Here is a 12,686-nt window from a genome sequence, read left to right as displayed (position 1 = left end):
GTCAAGCCACAAGCTAAAACGGAGAGTACACATTTGTCCCTTTTTAATTAAACAGAAAAATATGAAGGAATACTCAACTAAGGAAAACTAAGCATATGCCTTTTGTATAAATGTCTTCTTAAACTTACAGTTTTCCTTTTTTTATTTCTAAAGCTTAAACTTTATCATGCAATAAAAAGGTTAGCATAGTAATTAAGCTGCAACCATTTCCTCTTCCCCATTTATAAGCTAGGAAGGACAAAGAACACTCAGCTGGACTGTCTCATTTCTTCAATAACCTTATATACATCCTTGTGCTGCTCAAACAGAAAAGTATCCATCATAAAAGGATTTCAAAGCAAGCTTCTCAATAAAGAATAAGTCACTTGAGTTTCACCTAAATTGTCCTTGTAAACATTTTTATTTCATTCTGAAGAACACACAAAGTATCTGTAATACGTATATACACACACATTTGAACTGTACACATTAATGCAAATTAAATAAAACAACTGTGTCAGAGGAACATAAGATAATCACCATGTTACAGGATTATGAAAACAATAACATCGGGACTTTCAATCACATTCAAAATGTTACAAATATTTACAAATATCCTGTCTAAATTAAGAAAGCAACTTAAGTTGGTTTTCAAGGTGAGAAAGAAATATATCAAGAGCAAGTTATAACTAACCAAGAAGTATGGAATTGTGACAGAAAAGTAATAAATAAGATAGGCAAGGAAGGTAGTTTTACAATGCTTACTTGACCCAACAGTTCATATTAAGATTCAGTTATCTGGAATTTTGGATACATGAAGGTTCTAACAGCCCCTCTACTATGAGGGGGAAGAAAAAGATAAATCTGTCTTGCCGTTGACAAGAATTTTGATTTCAGAAATAGTTACACTGCCAGGAAATATTTCTGTAACTTCAGAAGGACAACTGCCAGTCCTTTAATATACTTTCTTTTTAATTAAATAATCCCAACCCTCCCTGAACAAAATTCACAATATAGACATATAAGAATGGTAAACAAATGTTTGCACTTGTTCTGGTTTGCCTGAGGATACAAGGACTATAATCCTTTCTGAGAACAAACAACTTGTTTGGTCTATATTGGTCTACACAGTTAAAGTGAAATAAGAAAATATCAGTGATTAAATAGAGCATTAACAGCTTGGCAAAAATCAGCCTCGCCTTTTCCTATGATGTCATAGCCTCCTGGAGCCTCTGGAAAAATCAGGAGGCTGAGTTGTAGCCTGCAACTTCCCAAATGTTTGCAGTCTCTGAAATAGGATAATAGAAATAATTACAGCTGTACAAAATATTCTAAATAGTTTAGTTCTTCATATAGAACCATCGGGAAACATGGCAATTCTGTGACAATCTTTGCATCGCCCAGTTCTTTTTGTCAGCTCATTACAATGCACCGGCCATTCCAGAAGGTCCTCCAAGTCTTAGGCACAACGTGTTTGTGCAGCAAAGCAGGAGAAAGGGGTGCTTTCAGAAGCTCCACTGCACCTACAAGGCACGACCATACCACCCCCAGGATCCTAGCAATTCATTTTGGCTATTAATTCCTCCTTCTAAAAGCACCCACCTCGTATATAGGTACATTTCACCAAGAAAATCCTTGGTTCAAGAGCCATTGAGGTTAGAACTGGGCAAAAGTCTTTTGCTATCTGCTGATGTAGAATTGCAAAATGTTGATTTCAAGCTGAAGTGAAAATGCTTTCCCACATCTTTTCAGCTACCGAATGTTTTGAGCAGAATCCTGTGTAAGGCAAGAGTATTTCTTCAAGATAAATTCCATAAGGATAGTAAACTTAAATAAAACAAAACAAAAAAACATGCTTAACTATATCTTTCCTGTTCCTTTTTTTGACTTTCATTCTGTTCTCCCGGGCCCTGGGTTGGAAGGTTGGGGCCCCTGCCAGATTGTGTGTGCGTGTGGTTTGCCGGATCCACTGTTGGTTTCTGTTGTTTACTTTATTTTTAGGATTATTATATTCTGTTTTTGTTCAGTTGGTTTTATTGTACACTACCCAGAGTCAGTTGGAGTTGGGCAGTATCTAAATCAAGTGTTTTAGTTGAACCAAAACTATCAAACGTTAATTCACAATATGCCAATCTATGCCTATGTTAAAGCCTGATGCAATATTCAAAATTGTTTATGTTCCACAAAGGAACTTCCATACCTCCCCGCACCACACCACCAAATGGAGGCATATTCATACACAGACAGACTTTTGGCAACCTGGGCTTTGAATGTCCAGAACTATAAAAGGCTATAATAACTATCATTTGGACTATCCATGAAAATAAACCTCTGCTTTCTTTAAGTCTCTACTTCAGGATTTGAAAGCCAGTACTTAATCACTGGCTGTACATATCTACATAATAGTCTTATGTTGGTTTCCAAGAAATCATATTACTTCTTAGCATAAAGTTGCTAAGAAGCCATGGAGCTCAAACCCAAATATCACTGACAGTTTGTTTCCTACCTACCAACATCAGAATACCTTTTCAGTCAAGCAGGAGGGCAACCCATTGCTTAGTAACAATGAAGCAGTGATGCCATTAATTCCAGAATGGTCCTTTCATTTTCATTAGAACCTTAGTGTTGCCCACTCTTTGAAATATGCAGCTAAGGATAATTTATTAAAATTCACTACATTGTTTCCAAGAACTAAAATAAAAAGTAATAATCTTAAAAATACATATATCACATAATATATTGAAAGGGAGAATACGTAAAAATCTAATTTACAAAAAGCACAATTCTTGCCATTTAGCGCTCATTACCCAGTGCAAACTTTGGATCAAGAGTCTTTTTGCTAACACCATTCCTCAGTTTTGTTTAACATTTGATGGTTGGTCTCTTGACTTTTTAAAAAAAAATGTTACGGCACTACATTCTCAGAAACTTCTTTCCAAAAATCTAAATAGATCTGCAATCCATAAAAGAAACCACAGAAAAATTGGTTTCAAACACAGCCCACAAGTGAGTTGTAAGAATTAGTTTTTTCTCTGAATCAGGGAAGTCATAGATCATCCAAATACCAAGCCTACTCCACAGAATTTCCCTGTTCATTGTTCCTGCTGCCCACATGTCCATTACCACTCACATTCAGGTCACCATTGCTCTGGATATCTTCTGGCACATGATGTGCAAAGGTATAGTTCTCACTGTCAGTTACAAGCATGCCTGATGATTCCTCCAGGTCTGGGTTCTTAGATGTTTTCCTGATTGGAGGTGGTGAAGGTGGTATAGCACTTACTGGTCCAGAAAAGGGCCTGTACACCCCAACCTCAGCCATTTCTGGTCTTGTAGAGTTATCAAGCAGGTGCCCATAAACCATGACATCATCAATGACTGCATAGACATGAGAATCATTCTTCTTTCTCTCCTTTTTAAAAATGCCCTGCCTTCCGGGTAACAAGGTGTTGACATTGGTATTATACACTCCCACCGCTGGGTTATTGCTTTCCTTTCTTCTGCTAAAATAGAAGAGAAAATAAGTTTCAAAACAGTACATGTTTGCATTTCATTCTCTCACAGATTTTCATGATGTTGATTTGCAAAGCCTACACTCTCATTTTGCTAATTAAAAGATGTCACATTTAACTTTCTATCAATGATTCTTTTCCCCTAGGGAAAATTTGTTTCTCACAGTTATCATCAAGTATCATCAGACACGTTCTAGGCTCTTTCCCCAAAGCCAGCTTCTTCTACTTTCTCCTGTAGATTTTTACAACTATTAATGCCAAATGCATATATCCCAAGCAATTAACTAAAAGTTGGCAGACTAGTCCATTCCATGAGGATTGTTAAACTTAATTCACATAAAGGAAATGGTTGATAAAATACTCTTTCAATTTTTATTTTTTATGACTATGTATTGTGAGGTGGCATGTCTTGCTAACCTCACTAGTTTATAATCCCACCCTAATAGAAAAAGGCTCAGGATAAATTTAACCACCAGTGACTTATTACACATGGCCAGCAGGTTGTCTGGTCTGGCAAGACACAACACGCACAAGCCTTTTAATAAGAAAATAGAAAACACAACATGCTCAATTCAGCCCAAAGTAAAATAAATATATTTTAACACTCTAGACAGAAAGGACTGAACCTGGCTTCCAGTGGGAATGGTGGACTGAATGGCTGTGCCCACGGGTTCAGCGGGTGGAGCTGACAATGTGGTAACTTTCTTCGGGCTTAGGCAGGTTTTCCTGAAGCCCAGAAACATTCTCCAGATCAAGGAGAATACCTGGAATCATCCCATCTGTCCTCCAGACAGCTGTTGCAGCCAGAAGATTGCAAACAGTGTTTCGCACTCGACTGGTAAGAGCAGCTGGGAGGCGGGGATGTCACCATTTCCAAGCTGCACTGTAGCCTTAAACAGACACTAAGACCGGCCACCCCATTTCTAAATCACCAATTTGTATTTTTTTTAAGTATAGGTACCCCAAGAGAGGCTTTCTACAGGGAGGAGAAGCTGGTTCTCTTGGTGCTTAGCGTTATCTTTGGGATTACTTTTTAAAAAAAAAAAAATCTTTTAAGTTTTGGATTTCATTTTCCTTCCAAAGGAAATTCCAAAGATTGAGAATAAACAATTGTCTTCCTGTTATTATTTTTGTATTAAATCTGAAGATATTAGCATTTTCCTACACGTTGTATCGGCTGATCTGAACCTGCAGCTTTCTGTTTTCACTTTCCCTTGAGAGCTGTCTGCTATCTCACTCTCACTTTATGTAAACACACTTTGGAATTCTTCCATATCTTCAACTTTCACTGGTTAAGCTCTTAGGGGGCGCCATAATCTACTGCGTGAGACATGGAGAATTTCAAACAGATTCTTTCTGACCTTCACCAGGATTTTTCTCCTGACTTTTATCAAATTTTTATGCAAGATATCCAGGACATTGTGGAAAATATGAGATCTAAAATGTGCCATCAGGTTGGGGATGTGGTGGATGAAACTGAGGAATTTAAGAGTGATAGAAAGGTTTTTCTTAAGAGTGAGATTGGGAGTTTTATCGAGATGCGGGATGAAGATTGGATAATGGAGCTGGAGAAATCTAAGGGAGAGAGTGATCTGCAAGCCATAAGTAAAATCGATCTCCTGGTGGAATGCCATGAAAAGAACCGGAATCTTTGAGGGGGGCAGTTGGGCTGTTTGATTCTTTCAAGAGGAAAGCTCTGTGCACATGTGGGGCTATGTAACTGCTCTGGTTTATTTTGAAGTGGGATAAGGGTTGAAGAATGTTCATCTGGTTTGCTTTAAGGATTTGACTGATGTTATTTGCCTTTAAAGAGTTGAATTTACTGTTTTGAATTGGCTTTGTTTTTTTATAAAAACCAACCTTAATTTTATTAAGATTAAAATTATTAAAACTGTTGTATTAGGGTTAGAGAATATTTATTTGGTTTGCTTTAAGGATTTGATTGAATGTTATTCCCTTTTTAACACATGGAATTACTGTTTTGAATTGTCTTTGTTTTTTGGGTTTATTAAGATTGGGATTATTAAAATTGTTGTACTATTTATTTATTTATATTTTTATTACCACCCATCTCCCCCACTCAGGGGAGTTATTAAGTATAATAGCAGACAACTTACATGCTTTTTAATTTGATTCTTATTATAGTAGACATAAATGTATAGAATAGTGGTAGGAAGGGAATAATTAAATATGTTTTATCTTTTGGAGGGGAGAAAGATGTTTAGGAGGTTTATATGATTTTTTTAGTTTAATATAAGGGTTAGGAGTAACTGTACTTAGTGATTTTTATTATGTGATAAAGTAGAATGACTTATAGAAATAATGTGGTGTTTTGGTTTAATATAGAGTAAGAGATTGAATATGGAAATGTTGTATATCCTTGCTGTTAGAAGTCAGAAACCCCCTCTTTTTTTAAACTAAAAAAAAAATCTCGTGTTTCTGCACTTTTTTTCTCTTTGTAGTTTTTTTTGTAGGTTTCACTCTTTTCTTGAAACCTAATAAAATTTTAAAAAAGGAAAGGACTGAACCTAATCCACCCATTTAGGAGGCAATTCCATAGTACCAAAGGTATTTTGCTGCGCAGCCCTCAGTCTAATCCCTTTTGGGAGAATCAATGGGTTTCCTACCTCATTTTCCCACAGAAGCAACTATTTTGGATACTTTACTCGTTTAAGTGTTTCCTCTGAGTGATATTTTCCATGTTATGTATGGCCTAATTCACATGATACAAAACAGAAGATGTGCAGAGCTTTCAGTACGATATATGCCTCAACCTCTCACAGCTTGCACAGACACCAGTTAAATCTTGCTGACACAGACCTGGCCATTTTAGAAGCAGGGCTGTCTACAGACACTGATTGCACAGTCATGACACTTCATCACTGCATGATTTCCACTGGCAGGGGAGAATTAAGAAACTTGGGTTTATCCCTTCCTGAGTGTGCACTGATTGAGATAATGACACACAGAGCTGACTGGGAAGCTTTGAGGACTATCTGGCATGTTAATAAAAAGGAAGGGAAGCTTGCAGAGATCAATGAGTTTGTGGCAAGGCAGCGGTGGAAACCACTACATCTAACAGATGACCTTTATATTTCCCTTAAACAGGCTCCCAAAGAACAGTATTTTTACCTCCCAAAATTACAAATCAGCAAACATTATTGAGAAAGAATCCTAACAGGTTTTGAATTCTAGTCATTCTGAGTGCAACAATTTCTGAAAGTCTATCCTCAGAGAGAATCACAAAGCAGCAGAGAGAGAAGAATAAGGAGGAAGAGGTGTCCTGTCAAAATTAGCACTAGTTACAATTTACTAGTTCTTTATTGTTGCTGTACTTTACCATCAAGGAGAAAGAAAGATACTGTTAAGATTATTCTGCCTTAGATGGCAGCCTTGGAGACTGTGCAGTGGGAGTGGGGTTTGTCATTCTACCTCAGACCCCGTAATGTTCTGGAACAGCCCTGATTCAGGCACACCACTCTTGTCATGGTATCTCTGATACAGGAGAACACCTAACAAGAGGTGCATCTTTTACTCTTTCTCTTCAGACACTCTCTTCAGATTTACCTACAACACATACAGACAATCTGAAGCCCCTGGCCTGAAGAAGACTCTCCCATGGCCTTTTCCCATCGGTGCCCAAGTTGCCATTCAACTAATGGCAAGAAAAAAGCTTAGTCAGAGTTCTGTGTTTCCTCCCCACGTAGCTCATAGCCCTGGGACTGGAGGGAGAGTAATTGTGAGAGGGAAAAGCTCAAGCAGGGAGAGTCCTTTCCAGTTGCTTCTTCCCAGGTAGCTTTTCACTTAGCTCCAGAAATAGCTACAGGTAGTCCTTGGTTAATGACCATTCATTCAGTGACCTTTCAAATTTACAATGGTCCTGAACGAAGAGACTTACAACTGGTCCCCTTAGTAACGGCCATTGCAGGACCCCCGTGGTCATGTGATCAAAATTTGGGTGCTTGGCAGACCACCCGCACTTATGACCGCAGGGGTGCTTCAACTCCGCCCACCCACCCATCTATGCCCTTTTGGCCCCCTGCACTCCATGGCTCTAGCTGACCTTTGCTATCTTCTTGCTCCATTGCTGACCAAGGATGCTTGGCCTGGCCCTTCAAGAGGCAGCTGCTGGCCACATGATGCTTTCTACCTAGGTTGTGCACTGTGATTTCCTTGAGAGACTTGGGGAAGATGGCCTCACATGGCCAGCAGCTACCTCACAAAGGCCAAGGCCAGACATGCCTTACCAGCAGTGGGAGCAAGAAGATGGCCAAGGTCAGCTGGGGTGACAGAGCGCAGAGAAGCAGGGGAAATGCAGTCATGTGATGTTGTGCTGTACAACTGCATCGCTTAGCCAGTCCCAATTACTGCCGTAACTCAAGGACTACCTGTATTTCTAAGAAGGGAGGACTGTGAAGTATTCTTCCTGGGATGGGAAGTACCTGTCTTTCACTCCAACACACAGGGTGATAAAGACTGTCACAGATTCAATCCCTCTTTCAAAGGAATTTCAGAGAGGAAACGCCACTATCAGTTTATCTAAGGCCTGCCAATCTCTGTTGACAATAGAAAAAAACATGTACATTTTGATTTTGCTGAAAAGGGGCACCAGGACAAAATGAACCTACGTTTTCCTCTTTTTCTTAACGCAGCAGATGACGAGCCCAATAACAGCTAGCACTGCCATCCCGCCAGCCACCACGCCAATTATGAGAGTCACATCTGTGAAAAGAGAAAGGGAAAGAGACATTTGGGATGGTTCGAAGCAAGAGGCAGAGGCTTTTGGTCCCTGTTCATGTCCTTCATTCCTTTCCCCACTCCCAAAATGCGCTGGGCTTTGGTTAGCGCAGGCGCACCAACCCAGGTCTGCCTCCCAGAATTACTCAGTGCAGATGAAAGAGGCTTGGAAAGACAGAGTTACGCAGATTCTCCCTCTCCAGTCTCACCTTTCATATCTTGTATAAAACACTCTCAAGACCAATTAAAGATATTGATGATTTACTCAAAGCCAAATTTAAAATATTGGTGACTGAATATATATACAGAGACAGAAGGGGAGGAACAGAAATCAACTTGAAACACATGAGCTGTTGAACAGATAGAATGTTTTTCCAGTCGTTAATAGCTGGGAGATAATATGACAGTGAGGGATAAGGAGGAATTGAAGAAAGAGAGGAAAAAAACAAGGGGAAGAAGAGTCATAAGAAATTATGTAGCTGGGGGGAAAAAAAGCAAGTCATGTACATCCTGCTGTCTCTTTTCAAAGATACTCTTCATAGGAGAGGGCTGGGAGAGGCAACCTGGTGCTAATAGCTAAACACTGTGGGAATTGTAGACCAAAACGTTTGGAGGACCATGGCTGCCTTCCTCTGACTTAGAGCACCCCAAATCCTAGAGAAGAACTCCTGTTAGGTGGAATGATGCACAAAGTAAGAGATGCCATATTTGTTGGTATATTGTTTTCTGCTACAGAAATTAAGGTTACTATGGTAACAAATCATTCTGGCCGGGTGAAGAGGTTGAATTTAATTGTCCTCAGTTTAGGTGCTAATAGTTGCATTGCCTAAGGGGAAGGCAGCTTGCAGGACTGTTTAGTTTAGCTCTCTCCTCTCTGAGAGCGTGTGTGAATGCTCAAGCCTGTAAATATGTTTTTGTGCTTTCTGTAAATAAATTTATTTTTATAGAAATGCCTGGTGTGTGATTTTTCTGATCTCTCTGGGCCAAATGCTTTCTAGCACTCTGCAAGAATATTGACTCTCCTAGTTCATGCCACATTTTTAGGGTTGTTTGTTTTTGTACGAACCAAAATTTAGCCATGTGCTAAAGTGGGGGGGGGCTCTTCTTCCCTAAGCTAGTAGGTTCAACAGCAAGAATGTTACAGAGAAAGATTCATGCATGCAGAATAGTTCTTTCTTCATATAAAGTTTATAGGGAGCTCGGTTGTGCCACAACATGAATATGATAACTCACCTGAATTTTTTTGAAACATCACCAAGAATTGCAAACTCAGTTGTTGCTTGGCAGATGGTTTACAATTAGTGATATTAATCCAAAAATGCTGTCGCATATTTAGAGTCCTCGGCAGTAAGTTATCATCGCGGCACACAGTTTCCATGGCTTTTGGACTCTGTTCTTTAACATAGATGAAAGCCCTACTCTTTTCACACGTTATGCCCATCCGTTCATTTAAGAATGTCAGCTGTGCAACTTGCTTTGGTGGAACACTGATATTCCAGTACACTGACATAAAAGGAAGAAGGCCTTCCAGCCAGTTAGGAGTCTGGAGGTAAACTCTGGCTTTTGGATCCGGACTAAGGGTGAAAATGCAATCTTCTGTAGAGGCAAGCAGGGAAGAAACTGACATCATTTCTATTCTTTATTTCCACAATACAAACCTGAGTCAACTAGGTTGCTTAAAAGACTAGCAGCTGCCTGACAGTAATCAACAACGGATTCAGATCTGCAGAGGCACTCCACAAGTTGTTCAGGGAATGAGCAGAACTCCATAGCTGCTACTAATCAGGATCTGCCTGACGACATCATAGGCCCTATCTGTCCATCTTACAGCTCACCTGCAAACCTGCCCGAGTGTCTTATATTTTGTAATACTTTCTCTCCAGCTACCCAAATCTCTAAGTCTTGGATTCTGTAATGCTTGTCTTCTCCTCTGTTGGTGTCTCATTTCATTACCAGCAAAACCCTGCTTTTTTTCATGGCTCCTTAAGCTTTCTCCAGCGTGGCACCCTCCGACAGGATGGCTTCCTAGGTCAGACTATTATCCATCCATATACTGTAACATTTGCTGTTGCTTCCTTATCATATGCTGTTTCAAGTTCTAATTAAAGGATTCCAGACTGTAGTAGAACCCAGTTATCATATCTTAAAACACTAAATTAATTTCAGTGCAATAACACAGAGAATGAATTATAGAAAAGAGCACTGTATATGATTCTCAACTTAGTGGAGCATGATAAAATCCAAGCAATCTTTAACTATTTCAGGTAGATAAAGGAAAAAAGAAAACAAGCTCACCTTGTAGAACTGGCTTAAAAAATAGCTTTAGATCCCCTTTCTGAGCATTCGACTCATTGAACCATCTCTTGCCAAACGTCTTAAGGGTTATGGTGACATTATCTTTAATCTGAATTTTTTCAATGACTCCAACAGGACAAAAATAACCAAGACTCCATGCCCTTCCTGGGCTGGAGCCATTAATGATATAACTATAACTTCCAGTGCACCTTTGATCCCGGTTTGGGATATGTTGCTTGAGTTTCAAGGTGGGAGACCTGATTTCTATATTTACTGCTTCAAGAGCTTGAATCTTCCATGTAAATGTCTCAATTAAAATGGGCAGCCGGAGAACAACAGGAGGTACAGCCAGCTGAAAGAATAGGTTTTCACATGTTCTGGCATTCCAGCAAACTGCATTCAGAAAAACAGAGAACAACAGATTTAAATCTGAAACTAAAGAGAGAATCAGGCAATTTTCTAACTTCCCCCTACTGCTTTTTCTACATGGCAAGCATCTTTTTCTACATGGCAAGCTTTTTGGTAAATTCATGAAATTTAGTATTTGAGAGATTAGGGAGTAATTATCCTGTATATTAATCTTCCACAGATGGTGCCCTCCCGATATATAAAAGTTTAGTTTTTAATTCCCTGCTCACATTTTTCACTTCAACAATCTATCATTAAACTACATAAAGCCTTGGTTCCCCAATCACATTAAACCATCATATATTTTGTTTCTGGTTTGGCATCTTTCATGATCCCAGATATTGTGATTTGTAAAGTGTGGCTTAGGATGTGCAAAGCTAGACCATCATGGTAGTCAACAAACCATGGCTTACTACAATGTGTAAATTCAGTAACTCTCAATATTGATTTTTAGATCAATGATTCCCTATCTTAATTTATATTGATAAGTGAACCATGGCACACATGATTATTTGACCCTCTTACTATCAGTTATATAGCATACCCTTTCCAAAATCCACAATTGCAGAAGCAAACAGAAACATTTAAAATGAAGAAAACATTGCCAGTTAGCACTCAATTATAGATTACAACTTTTAGCTGTGCAAACACAAATTAAAATAATTCAGATGGCCAGACATTTTTCCAATTACTTTTCAAAGCCTATTTTGCTCTAAGTTCCTCCTCAAGAGGCTATCTGGCTACCTTATTTGATGCCATTTTTGCTGAAAATTTCATTTTCATGTTCATTTACAATATATCACTGAGCTGAAAAATCCCTTATTAATCCTTCACTGGATTAATAAATCCTGTGATCTTAGAGTCATTTAAATTTTGGAAAACCTGTACATTTGAGGGTCGTGTGGCTGCCTTTTATCCTCACTGTCACCGTGTTTCAGTAGTGCCTGAAATAATCTGCAGGCAATTCCTTGGCCTCCAGTAGAGGCAACAGCCACCCTCAGATCACCATCAGAATATGCTCAATTTGCACATAGACCATTAATTGATCTTAAACTGAGATAATATTACAAAGCATTTAGAAAAAAAACTGGCTATCATTGTTATTCCTTCCTGATGTTACTTGTTTTAAACACTTGGCTTGCCCTTAAGTTTTAATAAAGTGTCACTCAACAATCTTTAAGGCAGTATTGTAAGAACATAAAATATTCTTGAAGAAATATGCAGCAGAATAAAAACAAATAAATAAATGAATTGATGCAACAGAATAACAGCTGGGGCAGGGGGAGAGGTGGTTTCTTCTCCATCATCAAAGAGGGTGGCGACTGGATGGATATGACCAAAAAGAGTATTCTAAGAAATAAGGAATCACCACAGGTGAAGTCTTCTCTAAGAATGGGGAAATCCAAGTGTTTGACAATTGGATTGGGTAGATACATTATGGAAGCCAATCTGCCCTTCATATACCTGCTCCCATTTTAGGTCAAGAGAAACCAGCACCTTCAGTTCAATCTAGTAAAAATTAGTAGCCTTTGAGGTTCTGTAAGTATTGGAAAAATGTTCTATTCTTTCTAATTAACTATTGCATTCCGAACAAAGTTCCCAACGTCCATATTGAACCCCATGATATGTTATGGCAAGGATCAGAGTCCATTTTGTCTTTCCATTTCTATTTAACACTGATCTCAGCATCAATGTAAGATGGAGACGTATGTTAGAAAATACAGGTAACCATGGATCCAATAATTAAAATTCATC

The 12,686-nt window shown here is 38.8% G+C and overlaps 1 protein-coding gene across 2 annotated transcripts in view; it reads right to left on the bottom strand.

Annotated features, from left to right (window-relative positions):
- Nucleotides 1-370: 370 nt before the first annotated feature.
- Nucleotides 371-12,686, bottom strand: part of CDCP1 (CUB domain containing protein 1) — a 33,327-nt gene continuing 21,011 nt past the window's right edge. Inside the window, exons 6-9 of one of the 2 annotated variants that reach the window (XM_063304022.1) lie at nucleotides 10,524-10,916; nucleotides 9,462-9,824; nucleotides 8,120-8,213; nucleotides 371-3,482 (exon numbers count right to left, since the gene is read on the bottom strand). In XM_063304022.1, coding sequence (XP_063160092.1) covers nucleotides 3,050-3,482; nucleotides 8,120-8,213; nucleotides 9,462-9,824; nucleotides 10,524-10,916 — 1,283 coding nt within the window. In that variant the 3' untranslated portion in view covers nucleotides 371-3,049. The remainder of the gene's footprint in view (nucleotides 3,483-8,119; nucleotides 8,214-9,461; nucleotides 9,825-10,523; nucleotides 10,917-12,686) is intronic. The other variant, XM_063304024.1, reaches the window with a different exon arrangement.

The sequence above is a fragment of the Candoia aspera genome, chromosome 4 (assembly GCF_035149785.1).
Source record: "Candoia aspera isolate rCanAsp1 chromosome 4, rCanAsp1.hap2, whole genome shotgun sequence".
In the NCBI taxonomy this organism is placed as follows: domain Eukaryota; kingdom Metazoa; phylum Chordata; class Lepidosauria; order Squamata; family Boidae; genus Candoia; species Candoia aspera.
This window is presented reverse-complemented; position numbering and strand designations above follow the sequence as displayed.